This window comes from Embiotoca jacksoni, unplaced genomic scaffold, assembly GCF_022577435.1.
Source record: "Embiotoca jacksoni isolate LCO1_2020_lvr unplaced genomic scaffold, fEmbJac1.0.p SCAF_40, whole genome shotgun sequence".
NCBI classification, from domain to species: Eukaryota; Metazoa; Chordata; class Actinopteri; family Embiotocidae; genus Embiotoca; species Embiotoca jacksoni.
In genome coordinates this window covers 716349-737793 of record NW_027185393.1, presented here as the reverse complement: position 1 = coordinate 737793, position 21445 = coordinate 716349, and the positions used below count along the sequence as shown (strand labels likewise).

The 21445-nt window shown below is 39.0% G+C and overlaps 1 protein-coding gene across 9 annotated transcripts in view; it reads right to left on the bottom strand.

The window, feature by feature from the left end:
- Positions 1-21445, bottom strand: part of ryr2a (ryanodine receptor 2a (cardiac)) — a 187805-nt gene that overhangs the window by 17454 nt on the left and 148906 nt on the right. For 4 of the 9 annotated variants that reach the window (XM_069168608.1, XM_069168609.1, XM_069168610.1 and 1 more), the window contains exons 84-106: positions 21354-21404; positions 21151-21250; positions 20404-20483; positions 19770-19846; positions 19109-19182; positions 16054-16071; positions 11277-11357; positions 10493-10581; positions 9949-10077; positions 9357-9456; positions 8418-8504; positions 7885-8043; positions 7610-7764; positions 6383-6598; positions 6029-6301; positions 4149-4355; positions 3752-4045; positions 2966-3036; positions 2013-2163; positions 1751-1837; positions 720-989; positions 374-504; positions 18-60 (exon numbers count right to left, since the gene is read on the bottom strand). In XM_069168608.1, coding sequence (XP_069024709.1) covers positions 18-60; positions 374-504; positions 720-989; positions 1751-1837; positions 2013-2163; positions 2966-3036; positions 3752-4045; positions 4149-4355; positions 6029-6301; positions 6383-6598; positions 7610-7764; positions 7885-8043; positions 8418-8504; positions 9357-9456; positions 9949-10077; positions 10493-10581; positions 11277-11357; positions 16054-16071; positions 19109-19182; positions 19770-19846; positions 20404-20483; positions 21151-21250; positions 21354-21404 — 2943 coding nt within the window. Of the gene's footprint in view, positions 1-17; positions 61-373; positions 505-719; positions 990-1750; positions 1838-2012; positions 2164-2965; positions 3037-3751; positions 4046-4148; positions 4356-6028; positions 6302-6382; positions 6599-7609; positions 7765-7884; positions 8044-8417; positions 8505-9356; positions 9457-9948; positions 10078-10492; positions 10582-11276; positions 11872-16053; positions 16072-19108; positions 19183-19769; positions 19847-20403; positions 20484-21150; positions 21251-21353; positions 21405-21445 lie in introns of those variants that run through there. The other 5 variants (XM_069168611.1, XM_069168616.1, XM_069168615.1 and 2 more) reach the window with 3 other exon arrangements.

Here is a 21445-nt window from a genome sequence, read left to right as displayed (position 1 = left end):
TAAACACTAACACCTACCTTTCTCTTTACGAACTTATCCCAGTAGTTGTTGGGGAAAGATCTGAAAGTCGCACGACAAAAGACTTGTGACTAACATCATCTAATGTTCATTATTATAAAAATATATCTGTTGAGAATCACAACAGGAAGCACGAGATCAAATTATATTTGCAACATGAGGGAGGTTCATGCTCCATCATCATGCAGTTGGTCTGTCCAACCAGTAGGAGTCACTGGTGCAGCAACATGAATGAGACTCCTCTCCATCCTCAACACTGGTTCACTGCAACAGGTTCTTCTACCAGGAGTCAGATCTTAGACTGCACCAGCTGTCCACCTCTGATCAACACACACACTCATGCAGACACACTCACTGTGTGTTGATGACCAGTCGGTCCCACTGTCCTTTGATGTCGTCCTCAGATGGTTGTTCTGTGATGTAAAGGCCGTCAAACTCCAGCTTCCTGGCTACCTCCTTCTCACGCTTAAAGATCACCAGGGGGACCTACAGAAACAACACACACACACACACACACACACACACACACACAGGATTCATATTTTAATTTAAAGAATTTCAAACTCTTTGACTAAAAATATTGGAAACAGCTCAGAATATTTTGATAAAAATCCAGATTAAATAGATTAAATGACAGACTTCAAGGTTGTTCATCACAGAATAGACGTAGTTTTGCTACGTGACAACAGTCAGTGTCCTGCCTTGAGACAGTAGTATCCGATGATGCAGAAGAAGGAGATGATGGTGTGCAGGACGGCGAGGATGCGTAACATGGGCTCCATGTATCCGCTGCTCTCCTCCAGGACAAACCGGACCGTGACGGGCTTCAGGGACTCCCCGGTTCTCTCCATCACCTCCTCCTTGGCCTCCATCGTCTCCCCCCCCAGTGGATCCCACTGGACGCTGCTGTCTGCTGGGCTGCTGGTGTGCACCACCTCCCGTCCCTCCACCACAGATGAGGAAGTAGAAACCTGGTGGGCACAATTTAAGATAGCCGTGTTCGAAATAAAACAAGGTGACATTCAACATGTTGACACCCTGATGATGGAACCAAGAACAAGTTCATGGGATTCAGGATTTAATACAAGCAGAGCAATATTATTATTATTATTGTTATTTTATAATAAAACATGCTGCCTTTATAAAACTTTGAATGTCCAACGTTTCTTTGGTTTGTTCTTTTATTTGACCAACAACAAAACGAATGGACGTAGGTTGAAAACCTGGATGTGATTAGAAAGTGATCACATTTATAAAGCTTGTTTTTTGTGGGTTTTTTTTAACTTAGTTTTTATTACACAGCAACACATTTTTTTAAACAGTTTTTTCTATTCTATTTTTTGTTCTATTTGTACACATATTTTTCTATTTTTCTATATTTATAGATATATATACACAGCTGTAAAAATTGAAAAAAAGAATAGAATAGAAAAAACTGTATATATACAGTATATGTATATATATATATATACTTATATGCTAAGTGGTAAATATATACAGTATATGTATATATATATATATAATTCATTTAGTGGCTTGAATGTAACGGACATTCGTTTATATGTTTATTTATATAGAAAAGTTTGTTCTCAACAAACTCCTGAGAAAAATATCTGTCTCTTCACCAGCTCGTATCGAACTGCGTCTGTCTGCTGCTGAGCAGGTAATGCAGGGCGTTTTCTATAAAAACTATGTGTAACTAATGATGATACCATCCTTGCTATGCCATTACCTTGTAGAAGAGGAGGATGAAGTTGATCGCGAAGGCAACAAACAGCGCAAGCATCCGCATGTTGTAGAAGTTCCTGGCAAAGTAGTTCTGCAGGTGCGACAGAAAAATGTGCTATTAATGTGTTTCTGTGTCACAGACTGAGATCTCCCCACCCGGTTACATCACAGCATTGATATGAGAGCACTCCTCCTTTCACTGGATGTAACTAGTGTTTGTTTAACTCTATGATAGCTGAAAGAAAATGTCCGACTGTCACCCGTACCAGCAGCTTCCTCTGGTAGGCGATGATCTTCTTCAGGAAGGCTGACTCCTGAAGGTCCGGTTCATCAGACTTGGACGTGCGATGCTTTCTCACTTTTGGCTTAATTTTCTCGTTCTTCTGTTGTTTCTCTTGTTTCTCTACATGTACACTTCTGAAAGCACAAAGCTGTCACACTTACACAGAGATAACACTGCACTGCTGTTTCACCGTCTTTCCAGATGTGAACGGACAAACATTTGTTACGCACTACAAACATCACGCTGCTTTTTAAAGCCTGTCACAGCACTGATTCTTAGAATGTTTTATGAGCCAAAGCCAGCATGAGATGAGTGCATATTTTATTTCTAGTGGGGTCTATAAATCGAGAAGAAACTATTTTACATTCATTTGAAATTTATAATTTTTTTTAAAATTCCCAACAAACAGTTTGAGTGAAAAGTTGAATCTAAATTTTGTTTCCATGAATTTCAAAACATCTTCATTTGATTGCTCCTCCTTTTGCTTTATTGACAACATGATAACCCATATTATCCCGGCATGATCAGACAGTCTGTCCCGAAGAGCATCTTGGGATTTGAAGGGCTCCATAAATGTTCAGTGAGGTCGAGATCAGGTGCCTGATCAAAAGAGGGACTTTCTCACATCATGGCTAGACTGAAGGTTTCTAATGGGGTAGTGCGTTACACTCTGTTCAGAAAGAGATCCGTACTCCTTGATACACAGGCAGGGCCTGTTGAGATTTGGCTGGAATAGTTTAAACATTAATGCTAGGTAGACAGAAAGTCTGCTGTGTAGCTTTTCAATAAATCACTCCGTCATTCTGTATTTTTCTGTATTTAGTATTTACATCACACCAAGTTCATTAACTTCATTAACTCTTCTGTACGAATGGTTTAATGGTCTTTTATAACAGCATCCCAGCAGTAAGGTCACATAACAAAATGTGTACGTACTCAGGTGTTTTCTCTGTTTCACATTCAGTCTCTGGCGTTGCCTCCTTCTCCTCGGAGGAAGAGCTCTTCGACTGAAACAGAAAACACCGTTAGATAAACATGATCATTTGTGGGTGAGTGTATTTTAGTCCTGGTAGCCTCACTGCTTAAGGACTCTTTAAAATGCTATTTTCTTAATCAGACAGCTGCAACTGACAGGATCCTACTCCAACTTTAATATGTAAGATTTCTTTATCTTCTTTTTTTCCTGTTTGCTCTTCCCACTGGTTTGAAGTGGGCAGGAATCATTTAGAAAAAATATAACATATAACTTATGGTGCACCAAATGCAACATTTGAATCATAAATTGGCCAAACACATCTAATAAAACTGCACTCACACAGTCCTAAAGAAGCATTAGCATAATATTAAAAAAATTCTCACTGAATCCCAAAGAGTTTTCTGTTTTAATGATGGTTAGTCCATCAGAATATATTATTTCAACAATAATTGTTGTGAAAGTTACCCATGAAGCTCTCAGGAACAGTGCTGGGCTGTATGGTGATTGTGGGATGGTAGCCAAACCACCTTTCTACAACTTTCATCATTAACACAATACAAACTTGGCCCAAAATGCCTTGTAATTATAGTTATGTTATTTGATGCTGGCTTCAGTGCAGAAGGATGCTAATTCACATGGTCTTTAGGTTTTTCAAGTGTGCCATTGAGGAACATGAAGCTACAACTTTGGTAATAAAGGAAAAAAAGGAGGAATGAGGGATGAAAATGTCATTAAAGAAAACTCACCTGATGCCTCCGTCTGAGCTCCGGTTGGGGGGCCGAAAGCGGCGTCGGGGAGGGAACGGGGGAGTTGAGGAGCTCTGTCAGGCTGGCGTTAGGGTTATGGGGGGTGATCTTGTACTGCCCCCCCTCCCTTCTTAAGTCCAGACCGAAGATGTCCGACAGCAGTTCGGTCTCACTGGTGTTCACTGCCAGGTCCGACAGGTCCTCCTTCGCCGACGGTCTCTTCTCTCGGTCCTCTCCTTCACCCCGCACCTCGTCCTGGGTGGGGTCGGGCATGTTGGCCAGCAGCTCCGACACCTGTTGATCAGTGCAGTTTAAGTATGAAGAAACCTGCTGTCTCTAGATTGTATGATGAACTGTGGACACACTGTTCTTTCCTTCTAAAATTATGTATAATAACCTTTATGGTCTTGGCCCCCTCCACCAGGTTTCCTCCCATGAAGGTGTTGTAGAAGATTCTGCAAAATCCCCGAGCGACACTGAACGCCACATGGAGGAGGCCCAGCAGCACGGACCAGTAGAAGGAGACCAGGGTGGTCACCATGTCCTTCACTGTCATGTTCTTTATCCTCTTCATCTGCTTCTTCAAGCTCTTCATGGACAGCACCTGGAAACAGAGGAGAGCTGCAGGTCAACTGTTCAGATATACCGACAGTCATGTTTCCCCAAATAAGACGTAGCAGACGAACATCCAGACCGCCGATCACTGGACACTTTTTTCTGCATAAAGAGTAATTATTGTAACGGCAGTGCTGTAAAAAAAAACAACACAATCACTAATGACTGAGAGCCCTTTAAAAAACACAGAGACAAGAGTTCTTCAACTCAGTGAACGATTTACTGTGAGGCTGCTGCATGAGTGTTTTTCTTTTAATTGCTGGCAGCACTGGAAATAAAGACGTCACAGAACAAATTGAATCCATCGCAGCCTCATGACATTTTACATCTGCACAATCTTGGATCATATTAAAATAAAACGATTCACTTTTTTTGCAATTATGTTACACAGGAATGTGACCCCTGCATTTAAACAATCAATGACTTGACATCACACACACGCACGCACGCACGCACGCACGCACGCACGCACACACACACACACACACACACACACACACACACACACACACACACACACACACACACACACACACACACACACACACACACACACACACACACACACCTGCTGGAGCACTGGGCACTTCAGCTGTGATGGAAGAGAAAGCTCCGCTCATTCTCTTCACTCGCTCACAGTTTCTTTTCTTTGCTGGATGATGGAATCAAACTGGTGAACCTTTGACCCAAAGCTGCTCCTCAAACACCAGGCGTCATCAGTTAGTTTATAGAATTATTAAGAAAAAGGTCCAAACACACCTGTTGACAGTGTATTTCTGAGTGTTCTGTTGCATTTAGAATTTAAAAAAAGTAAAAATTCAGGATTTAGTAGAGGGGTCGTCCGAACATTTGAAATATGAGAGAGGTAAAAAAGATTTCATGTTCACAACTGGACTCAGGACATCCTGAAAGACTGGAAGAAGGGAAACTAGTCAGCCTGGTTCTGCACTGGGTGAAATAAAATGTAACTAACGGATTCATACATCTATCTAGTTTGCTTAACCAGCACTATATAAACACATGAATTTACACTTCATTCTTCAAAATTGGGCAGAACTCCTGGTACTACGTCTGCCATGCCACAGGCCCTGCTCATTACCTGCTAACACCAGTGAATCATGGTGGCAGTAGCATCACACTATTAGGCTGCTTCCCAGTGGCAGGGACACAGAGACACGTCAGAGCTGAAGGAAGCATGAATATATCAAAATACAGAGAGAACCTGCTGTGGACAGCAGCAACCTGAGACTGAGCCAATAGTTGAGCCCCTTCCAGCTCAACAACGACCCAATGCATCCAGCCAGGATGCGGGAGGGGCTTCAGGACACGTCTCAGACCGCTTCACTGTGGCCCAGCCAAAGCCCTCACTTAGTACCACCAGAACATCAGCAGAGAGACCTGAAGCTAGCAGGTCACCGATGGTTCCGGTCCAATCTGAACACAATTGTTAGGATCGGCCAGGAGAAACAGGATAAACTGCCAAAATTCAGGTGTGAAACGACATCAAATAGGAACCAAAGCAGTATCTACAAAGTCTTCAAAATATTTTTGTGAATAAGAGAAATTAAATTACTCCTTTCAAATATATATATATATATATATATACAAAAAACACACTTTTTGTGAACTGTCAGTGCCGGTCGGTGCTGTGAGTGCTCTCACCTTTAGCAACAGCATGACATTGTATCGGAGAGCAAGCAGAGCCATGTGGACGGTGGTGACAGAGAAGAAGCCCATGTCTGGGTTCTCCTCGTCGGGTTTTTCCCTCTCGCTCTCCTCCTTCACCGCCGAGCGCTCGCCAGCATCAGACATCTTTGCCGCCAGCTGCATTTCAAAGATGGTGTCCTCACAGAAATTCACAAACAACTCCATCTTTTCCTTCTCCCCTCCTTCGTTCACCACGTCGAAGATGAACTGACGCTTAGATTCTTTGACCTTGGTAGAAAGTAAAAGAGTTGGGATGAAATTTGGGATTTCTTGTCTCTTGAACAAAGTCCAAATGTTACACGTCCTTACCTGAGGTTTCTCCCACTGAGTCCGACTGGACTCGCTGATCTCAAAGTAGACCCTCTCGATGCGCTTCGCACTTCCCATGATCTCGATACGGCCCAGGTAAGGCTGGAAGTAGTTGAGGACGCTCTCTGCCAGCTCCAGGAAGGTCTGCAGCCGGGTGTCATGAGGCATGTGCTCCGACAGGTTGGTCAGCAAAACCGCCACATTGAAGCCAATGTCCTTTGAAATCACAGTTCAGTGATTACTTTGAATAAAACACTGTACACACTGCTCAGGGCAACTACAATTTCCTATACAGAAATATGTCCACATATGGAGTTAGCTGTAAGACCTGGTTGGTACTGCGAGTCGGCCTCCACAGACTGATGATGTTAAATTGACTTGGGAAGAGGTAACTAATATTATAAATAACTCTTCCCCTGATATTATGAGAAGCGCTGCCCAGTATGCGGTTCAATGATATAAGACAACAATCTGCATCTTATAAAACAATCATCCAATATATTGAAATCAGGTGCTGGAATGATGTCGAAGAGAGAAGTAAATTATTCACACTTGAAGCTCCAGGTGCGATTCATTTATTTACAACACTGATAAACAGCACTTTGCTCCAAACGTCACTGATGTTGGGAGTTAAAAAATAAAGTGCATCGGTAGCTTTGAGTGTGAATAATTTACTTTTCAATCATTAATTAAATGACCTCAGCTGCTGTGTGTAAATTGCACTGAACCTTTTGTGAATAATAAACGCAGTGTCACACTCTGTGGTCTTAGATTACTACACCAGATGAGTAGGTGAAAAAGCTTTTGAGCTGTTACCCGTTTATGCATAATGTCATTGCAATTCATTTGTAGTTAACTGCTGCCTCATGATGCACACCAACTGCCTGATTCACATCCAATTTAATGGACAAGAGTCAGTTTCATTCTTTACACAATTAACTGAATCTGAAGGTTGCATTGAAAAAAAATCTTATTTCTGTAAACGGGATTAAATAAACCAAAATGTCAATGCACATGAATCTGTGCTGCGCCGCTTCAAGTATGAAATAAGGGTGAGTGATAAACAAAAATCCAGAAACTGAGCAGACAAAGCAAACAATTGGAAAATATAACTAAAAGGAATAACTACACAAGGTAAAGGACAAATCAGTTTAAGGTCCCTGTTATACTGTTAAAGATCTATAACCATTATTTATTTATCTATGTATCTATCTAGCTACAATATACCTTGGCTGGCTCATGAAAGCGTTCCACAAACTCTTCATAGTCCATCAGTTCGTTCTCATCAGTCTCTGCACAGGAGAGCAGGAACTCGGTCTCAGACTGCGTGTAGTGTTTGTGGCTCTCCATGGCTTTATGGAAGTCCCGCTTGGAGATGACACCTATTAGTTCATTCACAAAGCAATAAATAATCAGCAGCTCTCATCAAGGAAGTATTTTTATATTCAAATGGTCAATTCAAATCCTTATGATTCCTCAATGACAAATATGATGAGCCTTGCCTTTTCCATCGGGGTCATACTCCTTGAAGGCGTCTGAGGAGGTCAGGTCTTTCAGTTTGAGGAACATGTCGAAGAACTTGAGGATCATTTCCACATTGTTGGAGGACTCCACCAACATGTCCACCATCTGCTTCCCGATAGTTCCGTTCACCACGTTACCTGGAACAAGAAGACAGCACATTTGGTACTTAGGAATATACTTGAAAACACAACAAAGCAGATTTGCAACCATCCACAGAAGACAAAGTATTGGTCAAGGTGTTTGCAGTGCTTGACTCGTTTCTCAGAGCTCACTGAGGGAGTGGCTGTCTTAAAACGATGCAGTGTGTTTGCTGACACAGTCAACTGAACGAGTCGTGATCTGAACGATTCATGTTGCAGAACCAGCTAGTTTATGCATTCACTCAAAGTGCTTCTTCTAGAATCACACTTAGCAAACCCCGCTAACCTCTGAGCGGGATCTCAAGATTATCAGCGGTATGCTACTCCAGCTTTAATATTTGATACAGGTGTGCTCATGAAAGCGAACCTACCCTCCAGCATAGACAGCAGCATGACCACCATATCTTTCTGCAGATCCATCAGTTCCTTCAGTAACTCAATCTGACTGGAGTCCTGAGGTGAAAAAAAGAAGGAAGGAAAAATGTGTTTAAAGAATTTCCCAGATATTTACGCTCAAGAAGATCTTTCAGATCATTTCTTGTCAAAAATGAACACTGTCAAACATAAACATGATAGAATGACAGCGGCCCCAAAGTACATCTCTGAATTGTTGTGTCCATATACCGTACACCTGCAGTCTCAGTTGGGCTAACCAGCCTTCTGAACTGTGTGTCTGCTGTTTCTGACGGAATAGTGTTGACCAATATATTTCCATAGTCATTGCGATACGATCATGTGACAAAAACACATTGCAGAAAACTGCCTGAAATGCAATGAATATGGAAAATCATTGGATAAATGGGCCCATGCCATTCATGTTCTGTGTAACTAGTTGGGTATTGGTTCGGGTTCTTTGTTCAGTGGGTGTAGGCTCTTCAATGTTTGGGATCTACTGTATGTTAGCAGTGCATCTATTAAAGCAGAAAGACATATGAACTGTATAGCTAATATGCACATTCAAATATTTATTGCAAGTCATATCATCTTTATTACTGCACACCATGGAGCCTCCTCATATCTTACAGGCCTACTTTAGAATACTTTATATTTCATTATTAGATCATCCAACTAAACTGGCCTATCATATCATCATTGTATAACACTTTGGGAAATGTTCTTTGAAAAGGGCTTCATCAATAAATCTGATCTATTTACCATAATGAAGGGCTGCCACTATAAATTCATGAAAAAAGATTGTCATATCCTCCTTTTTAATGACGGTCCTACGACTTTAGAACTTCCACAGAAAAATGTGAGATGACACATCAAATCACAGACGTCCCACATTTTGTGATCTGGACTCACCTGAGACAGTTTCATCTGCATATGAGCGAAGACATGTAGAAAACCAACCACAGCGTCCCACAGCCGACTGTGGGCCAAACTCTGCTGGTTGCCAGTGCACGGACCCTGAAACAACAATACCTTCAATATCAGGTCCATTTTAAAACAGCAGCATGTCCTAGATTTATATATTGTATCTGAGCATATTTCACAGATACATCCTCTAAAGATTATGAATAATATATACGGAAATGAATGTCCCTGTCGCTTTTAAATTGTCCACCAGAAAAAAACATATATCTTGTAAGCATTATTTTATTATTCTTACAGATCATTTATTCTCAGTTTCACCACAATACGTCTTTATCATTATTACCGTGACTGTACACGTGCTGTGAAATGCTGCCTGGAGGTAATATGATAAACAAGACAATTGTATTTAATTGCAGCATCTGATTAAGGCTGCAGTGTCACTACATGGAAAAAATCTCAATGAATACACAAAATGTGACTGATGTAAACAATGCAGTCATTTTTTACTAACTTTAAAAATGTTTTAAGGAATAAATGTTTTAGCTCATTTTGTATGGGAGTGATTTGAGCAGTACGTTCTCTTACCTGGATGTACTCTGTGAGTGTATTGAAAACCTGCTTGGCTACATGTATTGCCTTTGAGAAATTCCTCTGTCCCTGCTCGTCAATCACGTCTTTCCCAGAATAATACCAGTAGAAATCACTGATAGACTCCTGGAGGGAAGTGAAGCAGGAGGGCAAGAGTCATACCCTGTGTGTTGCCATGGAAACGGAGATTGCACGAACAAAAAGTTGTATACTCTGAGAGTGAATTTCCCCACAATATGAATACCTTTTGATTACATATCTTAGATGGTAACTTGTTGTATAATCGCAATATTATACGAGCTTTCACGTGATTATTGGCATGAGTGAGGCAGTCAGGACCGAGGCTCTTGCGCAATATTACATGCTGAATCGTGTAATATTGCCTAATTAACTGTACATTACAGACAATTAGTAAAATATTAAATTTAATTTAACATAATTGGTGTCAAATATGATTTCAGTCAATATTGTATGAGGACTGTTTGATTATATGGAAAATAAGTCCTTAGTGAACCAGCAGTAGCGAGCCGAGGAAGCTAACCTGAACTCTGAGGAGGTAGTCAACAGTAGAGATAATGACGTTGACGGTCGTATTGTTCCCCGTTTGTGTTCTCAAGTAGTTCTGGAAGTCTGAAAAGAGCAAAATACTGCGTAAAATGTGTTCAAACATAACATGTTACGCCTCAGACTTTCAGAGGTGGAAATCCTCAAAGTACGTCATTCATCAGTGGGTTCATTCAGACATGTAATATATCAGTGCCTCCAAGATTTTGTGGAGTATTTTTGGGATTGTTGCGATCAAAAATGTTTGATTTTGCGACAGATTTTCTCAAACATGTCGATGTAATTTGCAGTTTTAAGTGAGTGTTCCGCGCACAATTGTTTTGGTGAAGAGAAGAGAATGGGGAGTTCATTTGTTAATGAAGAGAGTTTTGTTTGAAAAGATGTAATTTATGCTGTTAATACTTTAATACTTTTAAAACTTCCAGCAGAGCCTCTGTTGATGACAGTTTTTGTGGAGAAATCTCGGAAATTTAAGAAAATTGCAAGCTCCCACAAATATTGAGGAGATTGCTTGAATTGGTGTTAATTATTACGATTGCAAGATCACAATTTCCTGGAGGGACTGAAATGGTGAAAAAAACACTTGCAGCAGTGTGAGTTTTCTTTAACTTAAACAGCATGAGAACATGATGCAATCTAATTACAATCTGACAGGTAAACACCTAAAAAGGTTTCTACAAAATGATTAGAAAATGTATCAAAAGCTACAGATGCTCAGCCTCATTCTTTGATCAAATTAGAAACAGAGAACACAAACACACCTGAGTTGTGTCCTTCACAGAGCAGCTGCAGGAAGCGGAAAAGGTCACAGGTGAACTCATCATCCTGCATGACCTTCTCACCTGGCCAGAGGGAAGAAACACACACACACACACACACACACACACACACACACACACACACACACACACACACACACACACACACACACACACACACACACACACAACCATGCACACGCATGCACACACACACATTCACACACACGCACGCACGCACACGCACACGCACACGCACACACACACACACACACACACACACACACACACACACACACACACACACACACACACACACACATATGCACAGACACAGAGGTATGCCCAAACATACACACAGGAACACAGGCATGTTCAAACACATACATCGATGCACACACACATTCATATAACCAGACACACGTACACATAAAGAAAGTCAGAACACAGAGGAGACAAAAGCAGACAACATGTAGGAAAGGAGAGACAGACAAGAAGATGGAGAATGAAGAAGTATTAAAAGAGATGGTGGTAATGGGAGGAAATCCCCAGTGTTTTCTTTCGGTCAGTGAACGGTGTATGATCATAATACACCGTTCTGGTCTAACACACAAACACACACACACACACACACACACACACACACACATACACACACACACACACACATACACACACACACACACACACACACACACACACACAGACTCTTGGATGAGCAGTGGGCAGCCACAGTACTCGGTGGTGGGCTGAAGTGAACTGATCTTTAAACTGCAGCATTTTACAGTCACGACAGGAGTTTGGATTTTTTTTTTTTTTTTTTAATAATTATTTGGTTTATAGAATGTGTTTGTTGTTTCTTTCCATCTTAAAATGTTGTATACATCACAAGTACACTGAGAAAGATGAGGCCAATTACTCTGACTGAGCTAAAATGCTGCTTTGAATCATGGAAATCAAAAGGAAAAGAAGGAAGATGAGACACTACACAATAACTTTATACAATAACATCACCATAAACATCAACGGAATACATCCATACAATATGACGACAAACTAAACTGTGCTGAGGGAGAGAAATCTGTGGGTCTGAAAAAAGACTGAAAGCGCATTTTTCTTGTTGTTTTTCAATGCAAAGAAGATGTGCAGAATTTTCTTATGTATAAGATGTAGTCTAATGACACATGCTGTACTGGTAGCCTGATTCTCATGATAAAACCACATTCCCCATGAACCCAGTCAATTCTAGTTTTGCCAGTTTGTCTTTTCAGCCGGCATATGGTTGTTGTTTTTTGTGATGATAAGGAGAAGACGTTAAAGAGCCTTGCTGACTGTAAATGAGGATGTACTTTTTGTTGATGTAGCTTAAAATTGAGGAAATTATGTTTACTGTCCAAGGCAGGACGACACTTATGGGTATATCCTGAATAGTCTTGTTTGTAAAGTATAGTGGAAAAACTATAATTATAGGGCCTAAACTTTACAGGTTATGGATACTGGAAAAGAGCAAATAATAATTGTCCAAAATGTTTTTCCTTCTACTGCCACCAATATCAGTTCACCTGCCCTGCTGCAAGCAGTCTGAGTTGTCTGAGCGTGTTTCCATGGGGTCAATCTTAAGGTCAATCGGAAGTGCTTCTGTTTGGACCCTCTGAACTACCATCCTCTGAGCCACAAACGTTCTGCTCTCTGTAGCTTCAGACTCACGGGCAGTGCAAAAGATTTATTTTTGTAACAGTGAGTGTTTTTTGCACAATCCTGTAATTTTGAGTATCTTACAGCTTTTAATTTGATTGTGATATGTCAAGTGGACCATGGGTAATTTTCAAGATTTTGTAAAGATTCAACAATCTTAGGACCAGTCCAGTTCACCATTTATAGAAATGAGATAGTCTTGTTTGGCCTTCTCTTTCCATTATAAGAGATCATTTGGTTTTATTTTGTATAAAGGGCTTTTCCAATAATTGCCCCTATATTTGACACCACTCATTGGCTGGAGAGTTCCAGGACATAACACAGGACTGTTCAGAGCTGCAGGGTCCTTGAATTAAGAGACATCTGAGAAGGACACACATGGAGTAAATAGCAATGGACTTTGAAGCTTGATATTTTGGTTCCAGTGGGTGAATTTAGAAATCTATTCAAAACCCCGACAGATTTCAGCTTTGACTGTTCCTATTTCTCTTTCTAAGAATTATAAATATCAGTGAGTATTCTAACTCTGTATTTTGTAGAAAAACATATGTTTTATGTTCTTTCGATGACACATCATTTGTATAAGAAGATGCTGACAATACTATTCAGTCACTATGTAAAGGCACTTTCAGTCTGTTTCCAAACACAGTCATAAACCAGATGAGGGGAAAACATTTTTCACAGTTGAAAAAAAATGATTTGACCATATTAACTTTTCACTCCTAATATCTCAACAAGTAAGTCTTTGTCTACAGATGTGTCAAAGGATTACAATTATATTTTTTATTTAAAAATGTATAAACTAACTCTAAAGAAGAGAAAAGATAGAGATTAAAAAAACTCTAATCCATTAAAAAAAACTCTACAATTTACAGATATACACGGTAAAATGGATGACTACAGGGAAACCAAATCATGAGTTCACAACACAATACTGGGGTGAAATAAGTCAAATCGTAAAATCAGAAAAACAAAACAAAGGACACGTTATTCAAATTAAGTTTTTTCATGTACGAAAGACAACTACAGTGACAACAGAACAAAGCTCAGCCAGTAAACAAAGAAAAGGAGAGAGGATCAAAGGTGGAAGCGAGGAGAGAAGGATCTACGTTCACCCTCCACCTGCACAGCAGCGTGGTCAGAAACAGCCACTCTAAAGTCCCAAGTGCGACACTTACTGAGAAAAAAAGGAAGAGGTTGACCGAACAGAACAGATGGAAACAGTAAGCGGTAAGAAACGAGCAGGGCTGCAACGACTGCTTTTGTTTTTGTTTGTTGTTTTTTGCTGATATATCTACATATTACATACTTTGATAAATCAAGTTTAATTGATAATACTATTTTTGAGCAGACATTGTCCTTAAAAACAATATAAATATATTTTTGTACGAATCCTAATCTATTTTGTCTTCAGTCCTAATGTAACATCTGAATTAATGAGTCACATTATTTTGTCTATCTAATGTCAGAGAAGGTCGACTACAACACCTCTCTATATAATACAGTAGAAAACAAAATACAATCTTTAATGAACAGCTGAATGAACGCCTCTCTAAAATAGTATCATCAAAAACTGGAACTTAATTTATTGTAGGACCTGTTTATTAGTCTGCATAGTTTTTGCCGGGTGGCAAATGTGTGTGCAGTGTATTCATTCTTGGACATTCTTTCTGCAGACAAGAGAGGCCATTTATAAAAAACAGATTTTTTTTTTTTGGGTCACCTGAAGAGAAGGGAATAAACTGTAAATACATCACTGGCAACATTGAGCAGAAGTACCATTCAGTTAGAGTTGTGTCCAACTGTTTCCACCGGATGTCTCCTACAATCTACAGTAAATCCAATATTTACACAACTTTTAGATCCGTCTTTGGTCTTCACCGACTCCCAAGAAAGCTCCACTACGTTCACCACCTTTTCTTTAGCTGTGTGTGTCTGGTGTTTGCTGCTGAGCAGGTAGAGAACAGTGGCCTTATCAGAGATTTTGAAGGAAGAACAGCTGTCTGCTGCTGGTGGAATGAGATCATTTCAACTCAGACTAAACAGTAAAGCTGCAGACAGTAAAACCATAAAAACAAAAAAGTGATCTTTCTATCGGTCTATTCATCAATCTGAAGTCGAGTTCGTAATAACTCTGTGGGTTTCACTTCACTCTCCATACTACTTTACTTTGATGCATTATTATTATTATTGTCATTATTATTATTATAAAATGGTGACAAGTGCAACTTTACGGGGATTTATCTCCAATATTTTGTTTGGTATTTAGTTGGGCGTATTTTCTGTATTCATTGCAGCCCTAAAAGAGTGAGTCAGAAAGAGACAGAGATAGTGGCTGAGAACACATAGGGGATTGTACACTTCACAACAGATAACAGCCAGCACAATAACCATCTCCATTACTGAGACAAAACAACCAGCTGACTCGAGGTTGATTGTAAGACTGGTGGGGGTGGGGGTGTGGGTGGCGGATGAGGGTGGGGCAACGTCAATACTCATGTTAGTAATATACAGACTGTGCCAGATACCGTACAAATCCTGAGGGGGAGGCATACGTAGGTTGTTTTAGGCTGCAGGTAGTGGCAAGGTAGCTAAACATCCACCACTTTTGCCTGGACATGTCTAGATTTGTTTTTAAACCTGCAAGGTATATTCCAAAACAAGTCATATCATTATCACTTTGCTTATTGTGGCAGAAAATGATGTGAAATATTTCAAATCAAAATTCAGAAGTGAACTGAAACTTTACACATTCTAAAAAGATCAACTACAGCATCAACCACGGAGTGAGGTCAAATTGGCCTCTACTAAAAAGAAAAGAAGGATTCGGTGAGGGTGAGGCATAAAAGTAGCTTCAAGCACAGAGCAGGTAAAGGACAAGGTTTGAAGGTCTACACTCAGGACCTGGACAGAACTGACACAACAGCTAACCAACCGTGGTGAGAGAGAGAGAGAGAGAGAGAGAGAGAGAGAGAGAGAGAGAGAGAGAGAGAGAGAGAGGGAAAGAGAGAGAGAGAGAGAAAGAGAGAGAGAGGGAAAGAGAGACCAACCAACACACAAGAAAAATGGCAGAAGGCATAATTACCACGCTCATGAGTGATGACTGAGGAAGGGAAGAAAGTGCAGTAAAACAAAATGAGAAAAGGAATACAGGGGGAAGAAAGAAAGAGAGAAAGAAAGTAAGAAACAAAGAAAGAAACAAAGAAAAAGATTACATATAGGGAAAAGAGCTTTAAAAATTCAGAGTTTTGTTTGGTCAACATGAGGAAAATGATGCGTTGACAGAAAAATTGTACAGCTGAAAAAGAAAAAAAGTAACAACAAGACCTTTTCTCTTTCTTTTTCTTATTTGACCTTTGCTGTGTATCCATGGTGAACCCGTTTTGTCAATGGGGCCTTTTCAAAAGCGAATTATTAAGTACTTTGGACTGACAAGATAATAATGGGGAAATTATGAGAAGAAAAGCAACAGCATCAGTTGTAGTTAATAATATGACTTAATGTTATATTAGGTGCAGTAATGCTGTTTTAGAAAGGCTTTTTTTTCACTGTGCTTACACAAGGATGGGAAAAATAGCTCCTTTTGAACAACAAGTTAGTTCAGTAAAAAAAAAATACCATTTAATTGTACAATCCTGTGTAAAATGTACAAAAAAAACTGAATGCAATGATTTGCAAATTATGTAAAGCCAAATGTATTTGCAAATAGACCAAATACAACACATCAAATGTTGAAACTAAGAAGTGTTATTGTTTTATGAAAAATATGCTCATTTTGAATTTGATGTCAGCAACACGTTTTAAAAAAAGTTGTGTGTTTACCACTGTGTTGCATCACCTCTTCTTTTAACAAAACTCTGCAAACATCTGGGAACTGGGGAGACCAGTTTGTGGAGTTTTGAAAGGGAAATGTCCCATTCTTGCCTGATATAGGATTTCAGCTGCTCAACAGTTCAGGGTCTCCTTTGTCGTATTTTCCATTTCATGATATACCAAATATTTTAAAGGTGTGACAGGTCTGGACTGCAGAAGGCCAGTTTATCACCCGGACTCTTCTAATACAGAGCCATGAACTGTGTTCACAGACATGGTTTTCAGAAGTGTTTCTGAGCCCATGCAGTGATTTCCAATACAGAATTGTGATTGTTTTTAAAGTATTGCTGCCTGAGGGCCTGAAAATCACGTTATTCAATATTGGTTTTCTTTCTTGTCACTTACGAACAGAGATTTTTCCAGACTCTCTGAATCTTTTAATGATATTATGAACTGTAGGTGATGAAATCCACTAATTTTTTGTAGTTTTACGTTGAGGAACATTATTCTTAGATTGTTGCACTATTTTCCCAAACAGCCTTTCACACAGTGGTGAACCTCTCCTCATCTTCACTGCTGAGAGACTCTGCCTCTCTGGGATGTTCTTTTTATACTCAATCGTGTTACTGATCTGTTAACATAATTAGTTGTAAAATGTTCCACCAGATTACCATCACACAACTTTTTCAGTCTTTTTTTTGCCTCTAAATATGAGTTTACATGATTTACAAGTCAATATATTCTGTTTATTTACATTTTACACAGCGCCCTGCTTTTTTTTTTTTTTCACGGTTGTATAAACACCTCACAATGAGCTTTAAAATGACAAAATGATAATTTGTTGCAGGTAAACTTTCTTTAATGAGCCTCAATCATCAGTCACTGACATCTTTTCACAACTAAAATAATCTCTCTCAAAATATGAATAGTTGTCATGACTATTGACAGATTTTGTAATAGTTTGTACTTTTAATCTTAAAGCTAAAAGATATTTCCTATGTTGCTAGAGAATTTAACAATGTGGAACAATCTGTTTAAGCAGGTTTCCCTTTAATTTAGATCACCTGGGAAACTAGTTAGCAGTCCTGTGTGAGACTGATTGGAGTTATCTCAAAGGAAATGTGCAATAAAACAAGCACTGACAACCAACTCAGATCCATCTGAAACATAACTTTTTATAAATAACAATTTAGAACAAGGTGTAGTTAGTGATTAGTGCACAGCCATGCACTAATCCTGTGTGTACAACCAGCAGCTGTCTGTTACATATGTACCATATTAGGAAGCAAATCAGCCTATTTTTAGTAGATCAGCGCAAATACGACAGTTATTGGAAACTTAATGTAGCATATTGTGACAGAATGAAAAACTCTCCCTGAGTCTTGAGGTACTTTGTAACATAAAGCACACACTGTGTGGTAATTTTAAGTGTTTGATTAAACATCCATGGAAGCTGCTTTACTAATGAGCATCGTGTCTTCGAATCATGATGACTGGTTTGTTTTATATGGTAAAATGTAATACCATGAATATGGTCAAATAAAATATTCATGTACACGTGAGGTGAAAACAAGTGAGTAATGTAATTTACTGGAGCATATCAAATACAGCCATTTACAAAAAAAAAAAAAAAAAAAATCCCCAAATGCTTAAAACCAACTTAAAAATAAGGTAGAAATGTGTAAAATATTGTAATTGCTGCACCTATTATAACACAATAATAACTTTATGATGCATCAGTCATTACCTCACCTCCAGTAGACAGTAAATTATTACTGTATTTTAAATTATATTAAAAGAGTAAAACAAACAGGAGAATACAGTGCTCTAGGTTGTTTGCATGAACTGATTTGAGTTTTGGAAAGTGTTAACGGAGTTTTTTTTTCTCATGTTTACATATAGACGATGTAACAAGCATGAGCACATTCACTTCACGTAATACTGCATTACAACCTAATTCAAACTCAACAAAATGCTCAATCAAAGTGATGTCAGGATAAATGGGGCAAAACAAAATACAGAATGATGACTGGATGTGGAAAAAACAATCTTCACATGTAAAGAATAACAAACAAGATGTGACACCAAAGAGAATATTACTTCCAGCACTATTGTAATGGTCACTTTCTTCAATGTCATCAGTGCTGGAGAGCACTCTCATGCTAATAAATCTTATAGAAAGGATTAAATGGAATATGCACCTGGAGAACGTCAAGATTAGTCCACCAATGTCCAAACTCAGCGAAAGAGATTTTCAGTGTGCGTTCTTTTCTATCTTCACAACCATTTAATAAGAAATGCAAAGATGTAAACATGGTGAGGCTTACCTGATCCCTCCTCTGTCACCATTCCAAGTCCTTCTGCTTTGTTCTGCCTCTCAAATGCATTTAGATCCAAAACACTAAAACAAAGACAAATGCATCATTACTCACTGACCGTCCTCCCCCTGCAACCTCGGCCTGTAGATGTCTCTGTCCAGAGGAACATATCGCACAAAAATCATGGAAGAACTTCAGCTGCATTCTCAGCTAAATGTTAAATAACTTGTATTTCAAGGTCCAGAGTGCAAATTTTGGGGGATTTATTGGCAGAAATAAAATATGATATTGACAATTAAGTTTTCATGAGTGTATAATCATCTGAAACTATGAATCATTGTGGATTTTTTTGTTACCTTAGAATGATCCCTTCATATCTCCATAAGGAGCTGGTCTGCCATGCTTTTCAGAACCTGAATAAAGTCCTGCTTTGAAGCAATTAAACTGAGATAGAGATGAAGAAACTGATAAAGTTTTAACAGTATGATTCGTTCTCTCATTACAGACCGAAAGGTGTGCAAGTAAAATGTAACTTTTTGTGCTAAAAAATACTTGAACAGATTTCTCTTGGAGTGTCTCCAAACTCCGAGCCCGTTAACCAAAACCAGCTGCGCTACGAGGACAAGTAAACATGCTTCAGTCCTAAAACAGAAAGACATTGTAGAGTTACCTGCATGACTGCATGAGACCAGCCAGGCTCTGGAAGAAGCCCACATCCTTCTTGTCTTTCAGATAATCCAACATTTTCTATCAAAGAAAGACAGTGGAGCTCAATGGTAAAGCCGAGTTCTGTTTTACACCGAGTTCGAGATTTAAAACAAGAATTTTGAAGTTGAAACAAGAAGCATCCTGTTGCAACAGTAAATATAATGTTTCATTTTCACCTACCTTGTTGTCTGTTGTGTGTAAATTAAAATGCATGTAAGTTATGTGTGTTCTGGGTTTTATGTGAACTGATGAGACAACACTGAAATTTCCCCGAGTATTAATCATCAATCAATCAAACAATCAATCAGTCAACATCTAAAACAATGATACGATATCTCTCATCGAGATGAAACAACCTCTCTGACAGGGTCTCAACATACACTTGAAAGGAAGACTTGGATATACACACATGTTCCTGTTATTCTGTTTGCATTATGCTTTATATGTATTGTATTATTTATAGACAAAATGCTGAAGATCAAAATTATGTCCATATACAAACAAATACACAGCTTTTTAAATACAATGCAAGTAGTTATAAAGATATTATCCACCTGTCCATTTACATAAGATAAATAGAAGTATCTGAAGATTACCTGCTGTACAGTGGAGTTTCCTCCATTGAGAATAGCGATGCCCAGCTTCAGGGTCGATGCCACCATGGGGCCCATCTCACCTGCATGAGAGGACACAGAGTACAACTCGATCTCCCTTTATTTACTTCAGAGCAGTCTCTTTCTGTTCCAACCAAGGATCATTACATTTTTAAAACTTAGTCAGTACTCTCACACAAGACAAGGCTAAATGAAAAATGTTTCTTCTTCAATTGAAAAAAAGTGGGGAAAAAAACTGCAGTTCTTTGAACAGAAATATTTTAAAATCACCCAATTTCTTTGCATTTTCTAGTAACAGGAACTGAAATATTAATTTTTTTAAACATGGAAAAACATCTCTTTATACATTTTTAAAACATTACAAACATGGATGTTAAAACAATAGCCATATCTTCTATAAAATAATACATTTCCTGATTTTTGTTTCATAAAAGGAAAACAATTAAGATGAAGATTAACAGATTGTAGACAGAATCAATATGCCAGTATGAATGAATTGAATCATTCACATTGACCCTGATTAGTCATTATTAATATTAGTTATCCTGTAAAATATGCATTTGTATCAGGTGTCAATCAAAATTTGAACAGTTCATAGTTTTCATTGGGTTAATACCCATGTCCCAAATTTGGGATAAATGAAAATAAAAGTGAGAACAGTGAGGGAACTTTTCATCCTATTGAATAAACTGATAGTTAAAGTACTGGCTTTAACGGAGTGTGACCTACCTTTGCTGGCACTGATGGTTTGAAGCACCATTTCTGCAGCTCCGCGGTCATGCAGCCGAGCCTGCTGATACAGCAGCTTCTGCTTCTCCATCTCCTTCTCCTGTTTGTTTGAAACACAGCACATTTTAACAGGCAGCAGCACACCGGTCTGTGGCTAACGTCACATTGGAGAGGTGTCAGACACAGAATGATGGATCACCTACTTCGAAACTCTTCACTTCTTCTCCATCTTCATCCTCTTCGTCATGGCAACTCTGTGGAAAAGAAGAGTGATGAAAATAAAGGAGCAAAAGGA